Source organism: Xiphophorus maculatus, chromosome 10 (assembly GCF_002775205.1).
Source record: "Xiphophorus maculatus strain JP 163 A chromosome 10, X_maculatus-5.0-male, whole genome shotgun sequence".
Taxonomy (NCBI): domain Eukaryota; kingdom Metazoa; phylum Chordata; class Actinopteri; order Cyprinodontiformes; family Poeciliidae; genus Xiphophorus; species Xiphophorus maculatus.
In genome coordinates, this window is record NC_036452.1 from 2,297,803 (window position 1) to 2,321,037 (window position 23,235).

At 40.8% G+C, this 23,235-nt stretch overlaps 1 protein-coding gene across 1 annotated transcript; it reads left to right on the forward strand.

Moving 5' to 3' along the window:
* Nucleotides 1–14,527: 14,527 nt before the first annotated feature.
* Nucleotides 14,528–22,974, forward strand: prr35 (proline rich 35). The gene is made up of 3 exons (XM_014473692.2): nucleotides 14,528–14,730; nucleotides 19,153–20,659; nucleotides 21,799–22,974. The coding sequence occupies exons 2-3, from the start codon at nucleotides 19,275–19,277 to the stop codon at nucleotides 22,610–22,612; spliced, it is 2,199 nt and encodes a 732-aa protein (XP_014329178.1). The 5' UTR covers nucleotides 14,528–14,730; nucleotides 19,153–19,274; the 3' UTR covers nucleotides 22,613–22,974.
* Nucleotides 22,975–23,235: the final 261 nt, after the last annotated feature.

Consider the following 23,235-nt stretch of genomic DNA (forward strand, 5'->3'; position numbering starts at 1 on the left):
GATTGGATTTTAACAAATGCGACCCAGGCTACTTGGACATGTGATCATGAATCCGATCCAAATGTGGCCTGTATGTTCAGCCTACCTGAGCGCCAGTTGATACTCGACGAAAGTTGTCCTGATTTGCGGAAGCAGGAAGAAAAACAACCACGGCGGACGAAAATGACGATGAAGTTGTTAATGTGCTGGATCTAGTTGGACAACAACTTCAAAATCCCAAGATATGCGTCACCATTCCCATCCGTGTTTACTTCCGCAAACACTGAGCATGCTCGCTGCGTGTGACGTTTACTGCGCATGCGGGACACTTTTATGTCGTTTGTGTTCACACAGGAGATCAAATACAAGTTGCATGTATTTGGAAATGTGAACAACTACGCAAAAAGCGGATTTAAAAAAAAGAATCTGAATTGAGCATTAAAACCTGCAGTGTGAACCGTCATGATAGCAGCTATTAGTGCAAAACAAAAGATTAGCTCCACTATTAGCTGAACTGTTCCCACCAAGTGTGAATTGGTGCTTCATTAACAAACTGAGCTGAACTGAGATTTGACGTTTTAATGTATTGTTGCACTTAAAGTTTCTTTATTTTATTTTTATCTGTCATTAAAAGTGATTTATCTGCTTAACCTAAGAAAGTAATGAAGTTGATTTATAATTGGAGTTCATTATCAGTCAGCATCAGAATAATCTAAGTATTTCTGAGTTGCTGTTGTTTTTTCTTTTGGCAGAAATGTACTTTTGTGTGTGTTTTCTATCTACAATGGAACTAATACGCCATCATATTTACTACCATGCATACAGTAAGTGCCAAAATTACAAAATTCTTGTAAATATGTTAAAAATACATGCAAAAAATCTGTGATTTTAACTGCAAAACATCTGAAAACAATCATGAAATCCTGGAAGAACATATTAGGAGCAAAAACAAACAAATATGAAAATGCAATGACATCTACTATGTTTATTGGATAATTACAATTAACAAACAGTATTTGTTTCTAATTAGTTGTTTTTGATTTGTGATCTTATCTAGAAATCAAATTTGGATCTTTGAACATGAAGTTTGTGTTAAATCAAACGTTTACCAATTTGTTTGTCTCTCTATGCAGATCTCTATAGTTTACTGACAGCAGCTTCACATAATCTCACTTTAAAAATGTTGACGTTTTTGAAGTTCAGAGAATTTCCAACATTTTCAAATTTTGAAACTGAGAAATGTTCCAGGCTTTTTCTAGAAAATTTCTTAGATTAATACCAAAATATTTGAGTTTTTTGGGAGAAATTTACTCTCTTTGTTTTTTCTATTTACACTCGCCCTAATATGCTATTGTATTTACTGTAAGTGCCAAAATCACAAAATTCCTTGCAAATATCTTTAAAGTAGAACCACAAAATTAGTGGTTTTAATTACCAAAAATCACATAAACAATAATAAAGAAGATCTTTATCTTTGAACATGAAGTTAGTGTTAGATCTGATGTCTACCAATCTGATTGTCTTTCTATGCAGATCCTACAGATTACTGATAAAAACTTCACATAATCTCACTTCAAAAATTAATGACTGTCCCTTTAAAGAGTGCCCTCCTGATCTTTGCTGTTTTAAACAGTAGATAAACTGCATGCCTTCACAGTGGCCTGAAGCATCTGCATCAAATCCGCCTCCAGAGGTAAATATAGAGAAAGCAGAGTCGGTTTAATTGTGTATTAAAACACAACAGAACAAACTAAAAATGCCTTTGGTGCCCAGGTAAATGCTTGTTATTTCATGTGCGCAGCGATACAAACAGCCCGGCTGAGGAAACCGTTATTGTTCCATTAAATGGTTTTGTGTCTTGGGATGATTGGCTGCTGCTGATCTCATTAAGTGGAAGTGCTGTAACTCCGAGCTGTTTGGGCCAAACTTGAAGCACTTTACCTGGGTTCAGATCCCTGGGAACGGTAGCTGTCTGGTTCTGTCTGGACGGGTCCTTAACAAGTCTCCTCAGGACAACCACACCACCATTATCAACCAGCGCCGCTCCAGCTCTCTGTCTCTCTTTCTGCTTCTGCATTTTCCCTTCGCCAATCAGCTAGCCTACTGTCACTCTCACTTAGCGTCGACATTAGCACCGGTGGTTTCCTGATCCTGGTTCTGCTCACTCCTCCCCAACGCGTCCCTTCGCTGCGACTGAATACACATCTCTGATATTCAGCCTCTACTTAATTTGACAGGCCCCTGTTTTGTCAGTCTGACAGGCCAATAGCAAGACACTAATAGGCCACAGAGACCACCAGCAGAGGCACCAGCCAGGGCGGCCCCTCCGGTGCCAGGCCCCATCACCCTCTGCGTCTCTGGAGGCGATGCAGGCAGGGCACTTAGGAGTGGCTGTGGGGGTCAGGACGCGGCGCTGTCACACCGGACCTCAACAGACTGGACCGGGGTTCCTCCTGACACTCGTCACCGCTGCGCTGTAATCTCCAGTACCATCATCACCACACACAAAGGGGAGCGAAAAGAGCAGCCAGTGGGGGCGTCCAGGGATCTAATGACTTGGGCTGCCAGTCACAGCCGCCGTCCGCGCAGAGAACCGGCTCTGGTTGGTGATGGAGCAGCTGGGAAGTGGAGTGTGTGTCCCTCCAGGCCACCAGTCTGTCTAATCGCGACCAGCTAGACTCTGATCACAGATAATTGGTGGTCAGCGGCTGCAGAAGAAGTTACACTTGACAAGGTGGGGAGTGTAGAAGGAACGATCTACAGGACGGAACAAAGAGGCTCTTAGCATCTTTTAATAAAGAAAACATGCAGTGGTTACCAATAAACCAGCGTTTTCCCAAAGCTGTCTGGCGCCTTCAGCAGAATTTGGTTTAAATGTTCAGAGTTGCTCTTGAACCATAATAAATCAAACATTGACCAACATATTCAATGCAAATTGATGATCTTGACAATGGTGAAATGTAATATTTGTCACTGACTTCTCAGTTGTTGACTATACGTTGGTTTTATGATGTAAAGCTCTCTGAACTGCCTGGTTGCTGAACTTTTCGAAACAAATAAACTTGATTGATAGATTGATTATCCTTTCTTGAACAGGATTGTGTAAGTCCACTTCCTGCTTTTAGAGCGGTCTCCGGTCCGCTTAGCGTTCACATACAGTATGTATTCACACCGAACCAGAGTTAATTTTAACCAAACCCAGACCAAGGTTTGGTTCGATTAGCATTCACATCTATGCAAACGGACCAGAGTTGGATTAAAGCGGACTAAATAGGACTGGTGTGAACGTAGCATCTAATAGTTTTTATTTGTGACTTAAGAAGCTGCTCTTTGCTGCAGATCTGCTGCAGGTTTTAAATGATTTTTCCAACTTTTGATCTGGTTGCCAGATTTAGTTAAGTTTTGTTAAATCCTGACTCAAACATCTGCATTTTTAAAATGTATTTATTTTTTGTCTTTTAAATCTTGAAAAAAGGCAAACAAAAACCAAATGCACAAATTATTTTCCCACCTATATTTTGGAACGTATTACGTCTTTGACATTTTGAATCTTTTTGAGGTTTGGACTGGCTTTATTTGGTCAGTGATTTGGCATCATCTCTCATCATGATCTGGCACTGACAGACAGAAAACATCCGAGCCGGGATGAGAGCCAGTGGGGGACTCCTGGGGTCTTCCGTTTAGTGAATTATTAAGGTTTACTAATACTTCATAAGTCCCCTCCTTGTCCTGTCCATTACCGGCCTGTCACATCCTCTCGTCGCAGTGAAACTGACTCACTTGCTTCACGAAAATGACAGAAGTTAAACTGTCTTCCAGAGGAGGATGGAGGGGGCGGCGAGGCGGAGAGGGAGGGGTCAGCAGCGCCGTGCGCGGCGGCCTCAGGGCTCCACCGCTTGCTCAGGATGCATGTCAGACGTTGTGCTTGTGTGTGTTGCAGCTTTGACATCCCTGCTGCTGATAAACGATATAAATACATCAGATAATAAGTGATGATTAGAAGAAATGCGTTTCTATGACATCAGATCTGCACTCCAGCATCAACTCAGTGTATCCGTACCACCAGCTCCGTCCCAGTTCGCCCCCACTCTTCCCTCCATCTCCCTCCCAAATCAGCAAACCTTGCCTCAGTGCGTGCCTGGCGGACTCGCTCCGCGGTCTCGACAGCCGAGCTGGTCGTTGCCTCGAGCGCCAAGGAGCTGTCGCCTCTCATTACTGTCGCTGTTGTGACCCAGAGTCCTGCCTGCCTCCCTCCTTGATTACACAGTGAGGTGGATGGAGTGTGTGTGTGTGTGTGTGTGTGTGTGTGTTTGTGTTTAGTGCCACTCAACCCACTCCTCTTAAAGATCAGCGATTTGGTCAATTGGCTTGGCAAGTCTGAATTCAGGGAAGGTCAATGATGGCTCAATGGAGCAGACAGGCTGTCATGTCGCTAACCGTGTGTATATGTGTTTCTACTGACAAAATCAATGACAGCAAAATCTATAAAGTAGTGATCACCGTGTCAAAATGTCCACAGGAGACTGAGGAGGTGAATTTCCATTCAGGCTCCGTCTGCAGATACATGATGTCATGAGCTGCAAGCATAGCTAAAGTTAGCCATGCTAGCCCCTACAGCACTAATCATAAATATTAGTTACGATAATGCTAAAGTACAACACGGTATTTATCAGAAGTGCTAATGCTAAGGTGCTAAATTTATCAATGTTAATCCTCACCTTCTATTGCAACAACATATATTGGGTTAAATTTGTTACTGCCAGCGATGTGCACAGCTAACTAAAAGGATAGTTGTGCTAACAGCTAAACCACTAATTAGTTTTGCTAATGCTCAAGTGCTAAATTAATCTATGTAGATAAACACCTTGTGTTGCAACGTACCATATTGTCCTAAACAGGGTTACATTTATAATTGCCAATACTAGACACTGTTAACTACAAAGTTAGTTGCGATAACCACTAAAGCACTAATCATAAATATTAGTTATGAAAAAATTAATTGCTATATCAATCAGAAGCTGTAGCTAAAGTGAAGATTTCATATTTGTTGATACCCATCATGAGTTACAACAAAGTATATTACATTCAACAGAGTCAAATTTACTGGCGCCACTAACTAAAACGTTGGTGGCTCCCAGGAACTACTAAATCACAAATATGAGTTCCACTAACGCTAAAGTGCAGTACCAACACGGTATTTATCAGAAGATAATGATAAAGCACTAATTTCATTCATATTGATACCCAGCTTCTGGTACAACCTGCTATATTTCCATAAACAGTTACATTTGTGGTGCTGCTGCCTAAAAGTTAGTTGTGCTAACCCTAAGGCAACAATCAGAAACACTGGTTCCGCTAATACGAAGCTCTACATCATCAACGTATCTGTCAAAAGCTAATGCTAAAGCACTAAATTCATCCATTATGATAAATTCATCCTTGTGTTGCAACAAAGTTTAAGCTGTTTCCCTCAACAGGGTTAAATGTGTTACTGCCAGCGGTGAACACTGCTAGCTAAAATGTGAAAATGTGTTTATTGTTGCAAACTCATTAGTTTGTTTTGTTGAAAATATTGTCAAACTGACAGGATTCAGATTATTATAAACTTAAATGACCAAAATTTAAAAATAACCCAAATAGATTTATTAAAGAAGTTATAATATAAGCTTTATAAAGTTATGATTTGAAATAAAGAGATAACAAAAAGCTATACGGTAAATTAAACCGAATATGAATAGATGTGTCTCTATCCAGCTTTTTGAAACATTAAACTCTCAGCTGCCCTCAGGTCTTCAGGAAGGCTCAGGGCTGTGAAAGGAGAAAAACGCCTCAACACTTACATGGATATTTAGCAAAACAGTGATATTTCTATCGCATTTGAACCTCTGGGCCTCATGGAAACTGAGTTTTGGGTAACAAAAACTCAACTGCTGGTGTGTCTGTGAGAACTGCATATTTTAGCCTCACTTTGTCCTGAAGAAACTCCATATGTAAGCTCAGGAAGTTAAAGAATGAGAGGAATGAGTGACATAAAAAACACAAGCTACAATTATTGCACATTATTTAAAATCTTTAGCCTAGCACAACTTTAGTCGTGCTCACAATCCCTTTTTGAATTTTGATGTATTTCTGTCTAGAAACTAGACCAAATACGTGGTAGGATTTTGTGTTTTTGCAGTGTAGTCTTTTAATCAAACATTAGATTTCACTTTATTACAAAACTCTGTCAAAAAACTCATCACTTTGAAAAGTCGAAAATTTGCTAGAAAAAAGCTCAGAAATTAATAATCTCAGTAATGTTATTTATAACAGGTTTAAAAACTCAAAACAGTCAATTTTACATGCTAAAAGCTAGTTTTAAGCTAATAATTCAGATTATTTCACTTGTAACAAGCCATTTTTCCCGAGTTATAAGTGAAATAATCAGCCAGTGGGTTGCTAGGTAACGCTCGGGCTTGGCTGGGGTTGCTAGGTAACGCCTGGGCTAGACTGGGGTTGCTAGGTAACGCCCGGGCTAGGCTGGGGTTGCTAGGTAATGGTGCCAGTGGAACTAGAAGTTTATAATCAATAATAAAGAATAAACGTTTTAATTATTTAATTAATCTCATAAATGTTAATTGAAACATCATTTAGCTTTCAAAAAAGTCAATTTTACATGATAAAAGGTCGTTTTAAGTCAATAATCCAGATTATTTAAGCATTCCATCAAAAACAATGAATTTTGTCACAATGAAATTCCCAAATTACAAACAACAGACGAGGAATCGGACTGTTTTCAGTTTGGTCCAGTCCACAGGAATGGACTCAGGTTCTGATCTGGAATTGGCAGCTGATGACTGACCTTTGTGAGGAAGTTGGGTCCGCCAACTGGCCGCCGCTCGGCCGCTGGATGCCAGGTCAGTGAGTACCGGGCCCTGAGGGAGCCTGAAACGGAGCGAGCCGACGCCCGGCCTTCGGCACATCTGTCCATCTCCGGACTCTTTCTCCTGCCCAGAGGGAGGACCGACTGGCTCTGCAGAACCTGAACACCCGCCCCGCCCATCTGCCACACACACGTTTCAATGAACTGGATCTGCAACCGCAGAGTTTTATTTACTGGTTATAACTAAAAATGTTTCAATCTGCTTCAACACTAAACCGGCTGGTTGTGGATAAAATTATCAACCTTTCATTTTAAATTTATAAACCGAACAACATATTTCTAATCAGAATAAGATGATCGGAAATAATTAGGAAACAATTACTGATACAGATATGGTTATTCTTTATGAGATTTTATCAAAATGTCATGGAAAAAATTTCCTACATCTGTTCTCATCTACACTGCAAAAACACAAAATTTTACCAAGTGTTTTTGTCTAGTTTAGTAGAACTAAAATAACACAGTTGAATTAAGACAAAACTAATTTACAAAGAACTTTTCAGCAAAATATAGCAGCTTGTTTTAAGTCAATAATTCATTAATGTTGACAGTTTTAGTTCCACTGGCAGATTATTTCACTTATTGTCATTAAAAGTAATAATTTGATCAAAGTTAAAGGATTATGGACTGAAACAAGCTCCTGCAGCTTGATGAAAACTTCTTTCTTAGTTTTGTCTTAATGTAAGTGAACTTGGCTGCTGGATCTGTTAACCTCTTTGTCCAGGTCTTCCCTCTCCAGGTCCGACCTGGTTGTTATAGCAACAGGTGTTTGTAACACACCTGAATCAGCAGGTGGAAAATCAAAGCCGACAGATGAAAAGTGACTCAGGTTCTCCAACTTCAGTCTGTTTGGATTACAAATTAAAAAACTAAAAGTTTCAGTGGAGCGTGGGAACACTAACAGGAATAAACTCAGATAGTCTTCTTTTTCCTTTTTTATTCTTTTTCCTTTTTTATTGATTTCTTTTCTTTTTCTTTCTTTCCTTCTGATTTCTTCTTCTTCTCCTGTCATTAACGGTGAGCAGCCTGACTTCCTCCTGACCTCCTGACCTCCTGACCTCCTGTCCCGTCCGCAGCGTCAGCTCCAATGGAGGCGACCTGCAGGTGGAAGAAGAAGACATTTCCATCCTGTGATGTTTTGACTTGCAGGTCAAACCCTGAAATATTTTCATTTCTTTTTTCTCTTGAATGCTTGGAAACCAGGAAACATCGGATTTTGCTGATGTTTCATCCAAAGCGCAGTTTGAGTCTGCAGGAAGCGGAGTGAGTGTTTGGGAATGAAAGCCAGTGAAACTTCCCTGCAGCCATGGCTTCCTGACTTGTTTATTTTCTGGATGGGGGTTTGGGGGGAACATATGGTTGGATAAAACAGGACTTGTAGTTGGGAGGCCGAGGCCTGAGGGAGGAGCTGACGGCTTCGGTTCCTGTCTCCCTCCATTCGTGCCGCTTGGACGGCCGCGGCCGAGCAGAGGACAGCCTGCACGCTTCTGTCTCTCTGCTTCTTTCTATTCTCTCTTTCTTTCATTCCTTATTTCTTTTTATTCTTGCATTCTTTTTCCTTCTTTCTTTCCATCTTTTTCTTGTTTCCTTCTTGTTTCTTTCAGTTTTCTTTCATCTTTCTCTTTCTTCCCTTCTTCCTATCTGTCTTCTTTTCTTTTCCCCTTTCCACGCTCTCCGAATCAAGATTCCCGTTTTGGTCTCTGCGCTGCCTGAACCAAACTACTAGTCCAAAGAAAAGGAAACAAGAAGGAAGAGTAAATAAAAAATATGATCGATGTCAGAAACGTTCTCCATAAAAATTTGAACATTTGCTAGAAAAAACTCGGAAATTTTCAGATTAACCCCCAGAAATTTTCTAGACTATTGAAAAGTTTCAAAAGTCAAAAATGGTCCACTTTTGAAATTTTCAAGATTAGTTTCAAAATGTGAGTTTTTTCAAACACATTTTTGATTTTTCTATTTAGAAAAGTTCGTGTTTCCTTTAGAAAATGTCATTAATCTGAAAACCTTTTCGTAGTAATTTACTCTGGTATATTTTTTTTATCTATAATTGCCCTAACAGCCTTCTGTACTTTCCAAACCTGATTAAAATTCAAGGAGGGTTTTCAAGGATTTCCAGGCCCCATAAGGAACCTTCAGAGATTGTTTCCAGTCCTGAGGACGGATTCTAGATTAAATCAGGAGTTTTTGCTTGTGGACGATGTCACCGACCTACCAGCTAACGCAGCTATCTGACACAGATCACTGCACTGACACACACACACACACACACACACACACACACACACACACACACACACACACACACACACACACACACACACACACACACACACACCTCCCGGAGCGCTGCGTGTTTACGCCACCCACTCAGGGCGCTAATAGACACACACTTGCTCTTGCACACCACGCATTGATAAACAAGCATATGCACACGTTCACATCCGCTCCCCGCGGGCCGTGGGCTCGCACGCGCTCCAACACTTTGAGGGTTTACGCATCGCGCCGATGCGCGCGCCGCCCCGAAGGTCAGCGGCGTGACAGACAGCCGCCCTGATGCGCTCTGACAGAATCGGCTGCTTGCTTTCATTTCCACTTGCTTTTCCCCCATCAGGTGACACCCCACAGGTGCCTGGGCGGCAGAGAGCCGGCGTCCCGCGGGCGGGGGCGCCAACCGGAGGACGGAGCGATGAGACAAAGACGGCCGGACGGCCGCCGCGCCAGCTGCTTCCCGCCACCGCTGACTTACAGGTGAACTCTTTTAGAGTCATCACAGCTAAAAATGATAAATATCAAACGGACACTGCAAAAACACGAAACCATAAGTAAAAACACATAAACGGTCCTTCAAGCATTTATTTCTTTAAAATGTTCATCAATTAGACTTTTGACAAGCACAGACATTTAATTGGACCAAATATTTTTGTCTGGTTTATTTTGCAAATGTCTCAGTGAACTTGAAATACGACAAAAATAACTTAAAAGTAACTTTTCATCTTAAGTCAATAATTCCTTAATTCTGATAAATAGTCACACAGGCAGATTATTTCACTTATTGAACCTGAACGTTGTTCTTATAAGTGACAAAGTTTGAGTGAAAATAGAATTTGATCAATATGAAGGAATTATTGATTTAAAGGAAGTTAAATCTTGTTGAAAAGTTACTTAAAAGTAAGTTTTGTCTAATTTCAAATGTTTGCACAAAAAACTAAATATTTGGTAAAACGTGTTTTTGCAGTGAACCGATGGTAACACTGCAAAAACACATTTTGTGTTTTTGTTTCCCATGTTATACCTGAAATAATCTTCCAGTGGAACTAGAACTGGTTGCTAGGTGACGGGCTGGGTTGCTAGGTAACGAGAACTTTTTTTTATTAATGTTAAGGAATTTTTTACTTTAAACAAGCTCCTATATCTTGCTTAAGTTAGTTTAGTCTTATTTCAAATGTAATAAGGCATTTACACTATAAACTGAACCAGTTCATAAACTGGTTACCGATGGTAACGAGCCGTTCTCACCTACAGACGCTGAAGTTGCAGAGAAGGGCACAAGTATCTGCAGAGAAAAGCCCCAACGCTCATGACTGAACTTTGACTTTTAAGCCATCAACGCACTGATTCAGCCTGACGACTGTTTTCAACCTGGAGAGCGGCCAGCACTCGTCCGCCACTCATCACCATAATTGTGAGCGTTTCATTAAATGTGAAGCTGAAATGTCTCATGTTGTGCTTCCAGCATTCTGCAGCGAAGCAGTTCACCTCTCAAAAGGACACTTATCTGTCATCCTTTCAATACTTTGGTTATTAGACGTTAAGTATATCATGTTAATCATTAGCACAGCTAACTGAAAAATCACTCGCGCTAACGCTGAAGCGCTAACCATGAACATTTGTTCTGCTAACGCTAAATGGCTATACCAACATAGTTTCCAGCAGAAATCACACAATCTGCAACGTGAAGTTACCACTGGCGGAAACCACAAAGAAGAAGACAACAGGAAGTGGTGAGAGGATGATGGCACTGAATGGTTTTTAATTACTTATTGCATAAACAAACTTATTCAGGTGTGATTTTACTTTTGCTTCTTATTTAATGGAAATAACAAAATTGTAAAATTAAGTTTCTTTGACATTAACAGAATATTGACAAAGTTTGTAATGGAAACCCAGCTAATAAAACACAGAAACACGGGTCAGTTTTAAAATGATTATTACAACTTGAGTTGGACTTTAAATATGCCACAGCTTTAGCAGCAACTAAGGTTTTATTTTCCCTGTGAAAAGATGATTGATCTGTATTTTTAGCAGTGTCACCTTTTTTATTGGGGTGATATCAATCCGATCAGTTTTAGTCCAACAATGATTTAGTCCCAACATGTCACCAAAGGCTGGAGGTTTTCTGTGACTGCAGTGTGTTTTCTGTTAGAAGTTTTCTTCTTTGAAACGAGGGGAAATAAGGGAGGAGGCGGTGAATAATTGATAGTGGCTGAGAGCGATATGAGTTTAGTTAATGTGCCCAGCAGCGCAGGCTAACAGAGGAGCTGTTAGCCATTCCACCCCAGGCTCTGAAGCTCAGGCGCTGGAAAAAGCCTGAGCTTCACTCATTCATCTCTCCATCTTTACACCCACAAACGACTTTTCCAACACGGTGTAAGTCCGATTTGTGGAGCAGCGAGTTGTGAACGTTCCTCCTGATTTGCATGGTTTTGGCTGCGTGTGCGTTTGGAGGCATCAGCACAGCTGGATGTGGCTGGTAGCGGTGATGTCGGCGCCCTCGGGTTCCTTTCTCTGAGTGGTAATAGAGTGCTGCTGTCAGACTCCCCAGATGCTGCTCCATAAGGACGCTGCACTCGCCGCGAGAGCTTCGTCTCAGCTTCATCATCACTCTGATTCAACCTCTGAAGGTAAACAGAGCAGCTCACGAGAAGTGAACAGGAGCGCGCAAACTTTAACCAAAAAAATAAATGATTTCTTAACTGGTGCCAACCCTAATAATTACTATAAATAAATATAATAAAAATTTTGTTGTGATTTCTTTTTTTCTTTTCTTATAAAAAAGGGGGCCAATTATGCAAAATTTACATTTCACACATTTTTATGCTTCTATTTGGGTCTCAACTGCTAATAAACACAAAAACACAAGTCAAGCTATCAATGTAACACACAAAATGTGAAAAGTAAGAGTGATATATAAAAGAAAAAGGAAGGCAGAGCTTTGCTACTAACTGACATCACTATGACAACTAGATAACGATGTTGGAGAAAAGTTTTAATTAAAAAATAGCAAGGGAGAGGGAAGTAGCTCAGTTGTGCTAGCTTGACTATGACAACCTTGACATGTAGATGTGACGTGGAATTGGTTGTGTTTTGGTTCAGTTAAAAAATATTTTAAAAAGGCGACCTAAACAGCAACTCTGACAGATTATCAGTAGAGAAGGTGTTTAAAGTAGCTAATCAACCACCGCTGTGTTAGCTTAGCTAATAGCAGCGTAGCTAATCTGCCACAGCGATCACTTAATGACAAAATAAACATAAAACCTAAAAACATAAAACTGTAACGGACTGAATGCTCTGTAGTTCATTTGGGAAATTATTGCGTGTTTTTTGGTGTCGAATCCTGATACGTGTAGTGGAGTTGTTGTCAGTTGCTATGGCAACGAGTCTGTGTGTAGCGTAGTTGTTGTAGTGGTTTTGAGTTGTTCAACGATTTTTCTGCGTTATTTTCTACGCTACTATGTTAATAAATAACACCAACATCTCCAAACGGAGAAACGGGAGAATCGTCTTTTTGCGCAAAAATTTCCGAATGTAAACAATGTAACTATTAAGTTCATGTTCTTTTGATGTCACATTCCACGAGTGCTGCACCGTTACCTAGCAACCCCTGCCAAGTCCTGCACCGTTACCTAGCAACCCAAGCGGAACTCCAGCACATTTGTTCAGCTGATTTCACAACTCTATGCGCTGTAAAGTCTTATTGGTTGTGCAAGAGGCAGAAAAAAAGGATTTAATGCAAATTATCAGGCGGAGTTGTGTTGGGCTAAAATTTCAAAGACTTTTTACACAGAAGTCACTCCTCGCTTTGGTTTGATTTCAAAAGAAGAAGAAGAAGAAGAAGAAATCGTCCAGGTTTCTATGGAGTTACAGAAAAGATAAACTGACATCAGCCAGCGTGACGTTCAGGAAGCCGTGGATCTTCTTCTCTTGTCCCGGTCGTCTGTCCTTATGGACGCCATCTTCCCCCGCTGTCACATTAGCTGCAGACGGTTTGGCTCCCTGTCAGCCTCCATTTAGCCGCCGCTGAGTGACAGCGAGCCGCAGCGGCCGAAACAAGAGAGGAGGAAATAATCTGTCAGATTACACGTTTTCAGATGGTTGTTAATTAATAATGCAGGAGTTTCACCTTATTATTAAAACGGTTTAAATGCTCATTATATGGCAGCAGAGAACAAAACTGCAGATTTATAAAATTTATACGTTAATTTATGTTTCATTTAAAGCCTCAAATTGCTGCTGTTTATTTACAAAAATATGGCTGATAACGTTTAAATTAAATAGTATTTAAATCTATTTTTTGTCATAATATTTTATAAAATACAGCATTTACATTTTTATTTTATTTATATTTCTACAAATGAAAATAAATGTACAAATAATTTTTTTCTTAAATTTTAATAGAAATTTATTTTACATCAAAGCATAAAATACAAGATAACAGTAGTGAAAAAAAAACAACTAACACATAGAAAGTATTGTTTATTAATAAATAAACATGTGTAAATATAATTTCAATTACTTTTTGTAAATAAGCTAAATGAGATCTTACATCTATTTATTTGTCATATTGTTATATAAAAATACAGCATTTAAGTTTTCATTTCTACAAATAAAACCAAATAAATAAATGTTCTTCATTTGTATTAATCCCGTAGGATTAAGGGAAATTATTATTAATAATAATATTTAAAGTTTTTTTTCTCTAAATATAAAAAAAATCTTAATTGGATGAAATGCAAAAAATATTTACATAAGAGAACCTTATAAATTCTATCATTATTTGTATTAAATATTATTATTATGTACATATTTATTTTTAATTAATGAATTAATTTTATGCATTATTGTATAGAATAGAACAGAATAGAAATGCCCTTAGATGATTGATTGATTGATTGATTGATTGATTGATTGATTCAATAGATTAAAAAACACAAAAAACTATTTTCCCACATTGGAGGAAACTCAGCAGCATTAAAGCATTTAGGTTCACAAAAAGATTAAAATACATATAAAAATAAATAGATGAGAATGTACTACAGAAGGTTTTTTATTTTACACAATGTTTACGTGTATTTGTGTATTAAAAGACAACAGAATATTCACAATATATGAAAATTAAACGTTTTAGTTCATCTCTGTGACCCTGCGTTAGTTTATTGTTGCTCAAAAATGTAATGATGTCAGAAAATTTACAGGTTAAAGTTGAATAATAAGACTTTTAAACTCTTTTCTTTTGCTTTCTCATGTGAATCCCAGATGAAAACTCTGATCTAATCTGCGTTTTCCCTAAACAAACCCTGGCCAATAATCTGTAGGTTCTGCGTCCGGGTGCCAGGCAGCGGCCACATGCGGCGCTGCAGCGGGGGGCGCCGCTGCAGCGGGGGGCGCCGCTGCAGCGGGGGGCGCCTGAGGGCAGAGCTCCCAGTCAGTATATATCCCAGCGCTGGCTGCTGCGCTCCCATTTGAGCGGGACGCGCCGCCCTGCTGCTGCTGCTGCTGCTGCTGCTGCTGCTGAGACGTGACAGACAGCCTCATCAGGACGAGTCCAGGTACGAACCGACCCGTCTCCATGCCAACCTCACGTAGTTTTCAGCGACTTTTAACAAAAAACAGGGGAAGTGAAGACCGGGCCTGATTTTCTGAACTCTGGATCAATGTTTTTAATCATTAACTTTATTTTTAGCTTTTTGTGGTTGAATTTTGACAAAATATAAATGATTTACTAATTGGTATTTACTTAATCAACATTATTAATAGGTGAGATAAAAACTTTTGCCATAGACATGGAAATCCATACGCCATCACTGCCAAAACTATTTGCAGGTATTTTTGTCTTGTTTTGAGTGCAAATGTCTCAGTGCACTTTAAATAAAGCAAAACTAATTTACAAATAACGTCACAGCAAGATTAGGAGCTTCTTTTAAGTAAATTATTTCTTAATAATTATACAATCCACTGGTAGATTATTTCATATAAAAAATCCATATTTCAGAGGTTCATTTAAGTTGATTTAGCTACACTAAAAAAAAACAAAACCTTTTTTTGGTTTAGTTTTTAGTGCAGATATCTTAAAGCAAAACTAAATTAAAAGAAACTTTTCAGCAAGATATGAGTTGTTTTAACTGAATAATTCCTTAATATTGATTTTAAAAAGTTCAACTTCATTTCACTTACAAAAAGAAAAATGTTCCTGTTGTAAGTTAAAGTATCTGTCAATGTAATTAACACTTAAAAAAACTAAAACAAGCTCTTATTTAGTGAAGAAAAATATCTTGAAATCTTGTTTTGTTTTATTTCAAGATATTTTCACTAAAAACTACATAAAAAATACTTGGAAAGATTTTGTGTTTTTGCAGTGAGAACACAACATGATAAAAAAATTCAATAAAGCTAAAATAAAAGCATTTAATGATATATTACAAAGATAATTTGCTTGTAATTTAATTGATATATTTGTAGAATATTTTTGGTGAATATTGTTGATAATTTTAATCTTCCTTTAAAAACTTCTGAAGAGGAAATCAGCTGAACCTTTTCCCAAGTAATTCATTTCATCTCCCGCTTTTATTTCCCCTCATGCAGAAAACGCGCTGCGGTTTGCGCTCGCATGTTTCCGTCAAAGCTTTTAGTGAACTCAACCTTCTTAATTGCAGCGATAGATGTTCAAGCGGTCGGGTTTGTTTGATCCTAAAAGCTTAAAACAAGACCGCAGGGTTTGGATACGAGGCGCCGGGGATAAAAAATGATTTTTATTGATCGGCTCGTAGCTGCAGCTGTTAGCCTCCGTTATGAGTAGGTCAGAGCCCCGAGGCGCACAAGTCAGCCAATCAAACGGCCCGATTCTGGCGGTCCGGCTGGGGCATCGGGCCCCCGCCGTCCCGCAGCATCACTCCCCCTCTGTCACCTGGGATTTATCCCCAAACTTTAACACAAATGAAGTTCTGTTTCTTTAATTTATTTAGTTTAAAATGGAGGCTAAACTTTAAAACAAACTGACTTTCATCTCCAAATGGCCTGAAGAAAGAGGCAAAGTAAAACTTCACTTCACTGCAGGCGTCAGCCGACGGCTTCAGTCCCAGAAAGAAAATCTCACAGTAATTCAACCATTAAAAACATTTTAAAAATTTAGAGACGCAGAAATTAATTCTCTGTTTTCTGTGAGATCAGAGCTGTTGATTCTTTATTTTTAGTAGTTTGATGAAGAAATTATAGGAACATCTCTTAATGTTTTCATTAGTGAACCTGGTTGATTCTTCAACCTGATGATTTGAGTTTTGATGCATTTAGTTCATTTTTTTCTAATTAACTATCAAAGCCGATCGTGGAAAAATCGTCCGGTTCCAATAATCTGTTCTGATAATCTCTAATTAAGCTGCAGAGATTTCAGAAAAAGAGACGTAAATTAATTATACACAAGACATTACAACCATATTTCCATATTCAGACCCCCAGCATATTCAGGTTTAAAGTGATCTTTTAATTTTACCAACATGTTTCTTCTGATTAGCGGCTCAGTCAAAGTCTGAACTTTAATCTGATGGAGAGAAAAAGATTGGATCTTCAAAAACCTGAAACTGATAATGTGCCAAAAGCTGCTCAGAAACATGAAGGATTTAATCGATAAAATGCCAATAAATGCATTTGTTTAATAAAATGAAAACAAATTGATAAGTTATTTTTTTATATCAGTAAATCCTCCTTTCACATTTTGTGAGATGCCAAACTAATTTTCTTTCAGAAAGTAGATTTAAATATAAATTTATATTTAATTAGTTAGTTGTATGAAAAGTTTAGGACTGTATAAAAGTAATATTTATTTAAAATTTCAAAATTACAATAACATAAAACCAGGACAGATCTATTATAAATTAATTGGATAAATTGGAGTTTTGAACACAAAATATGTCACAAGGTTGCAGAAAGTTAATTTCTAAACGTTTTTTCCACAGAACTTGAATAATAATAACCTTCTGGTCATCGAGGCTGAGCGGCTCTAGAAGAAGAAGCTAAATCGGTTGAACTTCTTCTGCACGTCCTGACCCAGATCTCAGTCCTGGCACTAATGACGCCCTTTAGGCATGATGCCAGGCTCTCATTAGCAATCCGGCCTCAAACCCCCAACTTCCCTCCCATCCCCACCAGCGCCGCTCCATCCTCAGCATGGAGCCGCCTGTAGCGGCCCTCCGAGGGCCCATAGCCCAGCCTCGCTGCACAGGTGTGGGGTTAGCTCTGTTAGCCCCCCCCCAGCCCGGGGCCCTGCTGCCGCCTGGTGCTGCACTGCAGCTAATGAACAGTGGCAGGTACAGTGAGAGGGTTAGGGTAGGGTTAGGGTAGGGTAGGGATAGGGTTAGGGTAAGGGCCTCCCTGCAGTTAGGTTAGTGGCAAACCTCAGCTCAGGCAGATAACAGACATTTTAGTTTATTATAAACCAGGAATCAGCATAACTACAACTTTATTCAGTGGTGAGCATCGCTAGTTAAAAAGTTAGCTGTGCTAACGCTAAAGCGCTACATCAACACAGTGCTTAGTGGAAACTAATAATAAACATTATAGCAACATAGTAATAAAGAGAAGCTAATGCTAAAGTGCTGAATCAATTAAGTATTTCAATCAATCAATCAAATTTATAAAGCACCCTTTATACTAAAAGCAGCTCAAAGTGCTGCACAGATCAATAAAAACTAACAAAAACAAACAATTACCCTCCAACCCCACATGGAGAAAAACACAACTTGGTGGAAAATGAAGCAGAAACGATTCAATTCAGGAAGTACAGTTAAAAAGTCGGGTCTTGAATCTGCGCTTAGAGCAACATTTTCTGCAGCTCTCAGGTTCTCTGGCAGACCGTTTCACAAACTGGGCCATGATACTGGAGAGAAGCCTCACCATTAGTGTGAGCTCTGGCTCTTGGACCTGTGAGTCCGGTGCCAGAGAACCTCAGGGCCTACAGGGGTTCATAAGGTAACAGCAGTTCTGCAAGATAAGATGGTGCAAGACCATTAAGAATTTTAAAAACCAGTAAAAGAATCTCAAACTCAATCTTGAGACGTACTGGGAGCCAATGCAAGGATCTTAAAACCAGTGATGTGAGCCTGTCTTGGCCAGCAGTCGAGCCGCAGAGTTTAGTTTAGTGGAAACTAAACTAAATGCTATAGCAACATAGCATTAAGGAGAAACTAATGCTAAAGCGCATTGGTGCTATATTACATCAATGTAATATTATAATGCTCAATTGCTACATCAACACACTATTTAGTGGAAACTAATGCTAAAGCACTAAATGTAAGTAGCTTTAAGCAGAAGCTAAAATGAAAGCTAAAGCAATACGTCAACATAGCATGCTAAACTGCTATATCAATGTAGTATTAGCAGAAACTAATGCTAAAGCGTTGTAGCAACAGTCTTAAACACCACTCTTAACATCCTTTAATACAGTGGAAACCGTCTTAACGCTACAGCAGAAGCTAACATGTATTATCTTCTTAATCTCTGGGGTTTTAGTGTCAGTATTGCTTACTAAGTAGCATTGTTGCTAAGTTTTTCAGCTTCCAAAGCTGCTACACGTTTAAATCTGTTGTCCAAAAATTGTGCAAATAATTTGGAGTTCTGCAGAAAATCCTGGGAAACCGTTAACTGGAAATGGGTGGTGTCCGCTGTATTCCTATGTTTTCATACAAACAATGACATCACCACTGAATTCATCCAATACTTAAAGAATTGTTAACAGTTAATAACCAAAACTTCAACACAAATATTGAAATTTAGCTCTCTTGTGGTTTACAAACGAGTTGAGTAAATTATCAATTTAGAATTTATCTGAAAAAAATCCATTTAGGGGAAGCTAAGTGTGCTAAACGTTTCCCAATTTCAGCTAAGCTAACAATTAGCAGATTAGCTGGTAGTGCCCACCACTGTCTTATTTCCCCTTAAAATCTTATCTTGCTAAGAGTTTCTCTTTGTTTGCTTCACAGGAGTGACTGAAAGTTTAACAAGATGTTCTTCATCTCACAAGATTGAAGGAAAATCTGCATCAAATGAAACAAAGTTCCCAGAATAACTTTTATTGCACCTGCGCTTGAAATAACCTTTAATCATGTCAAAGGATGAAGCTTGCAAAGTTACGTCTGCTGGCAAACACAAAGAGCGAAAACCGAAGAAGCCGCACTACATCCCGCGACCATGGGGCAAACCCTACAACTATAAATGCTTTCAGTGTCCCTTCACCTGCATGGAGAAATCCCACCTGTACAACCATATGAAGTACAGCCTCTGCAAGAACTCACTGTCTCTGCTCATAGAGTCGGACTGGCCCTACAAGAAGGGCAACATCCTGCACCCAGACCAGCTGCGGCCCTTCCAGCAAGCGCACGGCCTGCACGCTGCAGGGAAGGAGGAACTAGAGCAGGTAATCCGCAGCCAGGAGAAGCAGAGCCAACGGAGGTCTGAGGAGGAGGACGGTGAGGGCAGAGAGACTCAGGGAGCGGAGGATGAGGAAGAGGGAGGGCGAGAGGAGCGCCCAGAAATCAGCGGATCGGCCAAAGCTGGTTCCAACAACGGCAGAGGAGAGTCTCCAGATACCGCAACCAAAAGGAGCAAACAGCCAGAGTCAGAGCTGCTGATGGCCGACATGCTTTCTCTGGAAGATCAGCTGCTGCGAGCTCGCTCCGCAGAGGTGGAGGCCCAGCTCAGGCACTACAAGCTACCGAAGACATGCCTAGCAAGTCCTGGGCTTCTGTCGGAGCAGTGGCGGCTGTTTGCATCCAGCCACTCAAAGGCTAAAGCAGAAGGTGCGCAGCAGCGAGTGAGCGGTTCAATTCCCTGCTACCCTCCTCCGACCAACCTGGTGGACTACCAGGACCCCGGCGGACTCAACCTGTCAGTGCTGGGCGTTGGCTATCCCATCAGCCCCAGCTGGCTCTCCTACATGAACTCAGCCATTCCGACGGGGGCGTCCAGCGTCGCCGCTCAGACCCACGCACAGTTCACACAGCTTCCCTTCCTGGCATCGGCTGCTCAGCTGGTGCACCCGGCATCCAGCACGCAAACAGACCGAGCGCTCATCCCCCCTCGCCTCTACTACCCCTTCCTGTGTGAGCACACCTTCGGACCAGCGAGCGCTCAGAGTGATGCTGGAAAATCCCTAAAGACGCCATCAAGCAGCGTAGATTCAAGCGCTTTGTCTGGCTACCAGCCTAAAGTCGGTTTGTGGAAGGTTCCTGCTTTGAGGCCGGGAAATACGGCGTCCCCTGCTGGTTGGGTGTCGCCTCAGAGAGACTCACTTGACCAAGGCTACAGAGGCGGGGAGAAGATCCAAGCTACAGCCAAGGAAGGCAAAGTGACCTGTGGCCTCAAGAGGACTGGAGGTCCGATTAGAGGTCCTGAGTCCCCGGTGGAGAAGAAGCAAGCCATGGGCTTCACTTTGGACCTTCTGAGGAACATTCAGACTGCGTCCGCTGACAAACATCTCCTACAAATAAGGTAGATATTCTCAGGAATGTTAGTTTTCTTTGCTTTATATGAATACTAGAGTTTAGGGTCTTAGGGTGCATTCACACCAGCTCTGTTCTTTCTGTTTTAATCCAGTTCCAGTGTGTTTGTCTAAAAAGCTTGGTTCGTTTGTGAATGTGTAATCTGACCTAAAAGTGAATTCTGACGCGCCTACAAACCTCATTCTCGGTTCGAATGTATGTGAACGTTCCAAAAAACGCTCCTAAAGCAGGAAGTGAACTACAGCGCAGGGCATTCTGGGTAAATACAACCAAAACAGGAGTGTTAGCCTAGTGCTAGCAGAAGAAATGGCTTGTGATCGTTTACCAAAAACAAGAGAGAAATCCAACAACCGCTAAAATCTGCTGCCACTCCATTTTTCTTTACATTTCGTGAAGAAGGAAGTTGCGTTGTCTTCTTTAGTGGTTTTCTTGTTGTTTCCTTCAGTGGTTCTTGGTGCAGCGCCCCTACAGGCGAGGAGGGGAACAGGTTGCTCAAAGGGTGACCATGTTTCCTTCAAGGTTTTATGCTCATTTTGAAGTGTAACATTAGAAACAGTTGATGCAAAATTATAACCCTAAATTTTATGCTCGTTTGAGGCGGTTTTAGGTTTATCCGAAAAAGTGTTAATGCGCTAATGGGGAGACAGAATCCAGTAGCCTTACCAGAGGCACAAAACTTTGAAAAATTTAAGTCCAAACTTCCAGCTCAGAGGAGACGGGCGGCCGCTCTCAAAACAGGAAGTGAACTACAGCACAGGGCATTCTGGGTAAATACAACCAAAACATTTTCTGCTAGCGTCTAGCGCTAGCAGAAAAAATGGCTCATCAAAAACAAACGAGAAATCTCCAACCACTAAAATCTGACGCCACTCCATTTTTGTTTCAGTAAGTTTCTTCTTCAGAGATTTTCATGTTGTTTTTGGTGCAGCGCCCTCACAGGCGAGGAGGGTAATAGGTTTTTCAAAGTGTTTTGATTGTTTCAGGCATTGCTGTGCGAAAGAAAACAGCAGCAGCTGAAAATGTAACAAATCTCGCAACTTTGCTCCAAAGTTTACCAGACTATCAGGAGTGAAAACACCCTCAGCCTCTTTAGTTTTCAAATCTAAAACTCTTGGTCTCTGATTTCAGTTTACAGGATTCACAGCTTCAGAGCCGGCCTGGTGACAACTGGTACAACAAGACTCCCATCAGTCCCGGCAGGGAAGCGGCCTTTTTGTCAGCTGGGGCCAACAGCCAAGACGCAGCTGCCTCTGGCGCCATCGAAGATGGAGCATCAGAGTCGGTGGCCGCTCTCCTCACCGATCTCTCCAAGGCTCTACAGCAGTACCAGGAGGCCGAGCGGAAGATCTCCCACCTCGAGAAGGAGGACCTTCCCGCCCAGCGACCACTGTGGGAGCACCTGAACAAAATCCGCAGCGAGCTCTCCCACATCCACCAGGCGCTGGAGCGCACGGCCGGCCAGAGCGACGGACCTCTAGACCTGTCGGTGAAGAAGGAGTCAACGGACTCACCAGGCGAGCAAACTGTTCGAGAAGACGGCAGCCTTAGAGGCAGCGCCATGGAGACGGAAGAGGAGGACGAGGAGGCGGAGGAGGAGAAGAGCGAAAAAGAAGAGGAGGACGAGAGCGAGGGGAAGCTGATTAGGGCGTCGCTGGAGAAGCGTAAGCAGTCGCTGGACATGCTGATCAAGATGAGCCAGGTGTCGGTCGTGAACACCGAGGTTCTGCCACCAGGCGGTGTCGGTTTGAGGTCGGCTGAGGCGCTGTGGCCCAGCAGAACCACGAAGTGTGAAGCAGATTCCAGCGTCTTGCTCTGCCCCGACGGCCGATCCGTCGTGTTTACCGACATCCCGACCTCCGTCAAACCTCCGAAGAGACCGTCGTCCATCCAGCGACTGGAGGCCCAGTGTCCGCCGAGTCCCTTAACGCCCCCCGACAGCTAAGCTTCAGCATTCGCACCTTACAAGACCAAGAGAATGAAAATGTCCTGTTTGTTTCTCTAATCTGAAGAGAAATCAAATTGTTTCCGTCGAACCTCAACAATTGAGTCCATTGAGAATCATGCAGAGAGACAATCTTGTGACCAAGTGTGTAAAATAATGTAAATGCAATAAATGTAATTAGTGGAAAAGGTTTTAAAGGGAAAACGCGGTTCTACGATGTTCTGTTTGGCTGCTTCATTAAATTTGATTAATATAATGTATTATGCACTGTATAAACCATGAGAGTCATTGTTTTCAAACTCAAGACAAAAAATAAAAATATTAAATAGATAGATTTTCTTTCCCCCATAAAAAAGTACCAAGCTATTATCTTTGTATTTTGTTTCTGATATGTCCATAAGTCCTCTTCTCACAGGTAGAGTCTGAACTGTAATGCAGTAACTTAAATGAATTACATAGATTTTAACAAATTAAATAATTTAAAAACAATTAATCTTTTTTTTTTTTCAAACATTCAAAAGTCCTGAGCTGGAACCTTTGTGTTTCTGATGCACCAATAATCTGACGCACAAGCGCAACAATTCCCCTTCCTACATATGAAATAGGGCTGAACTATAACACAT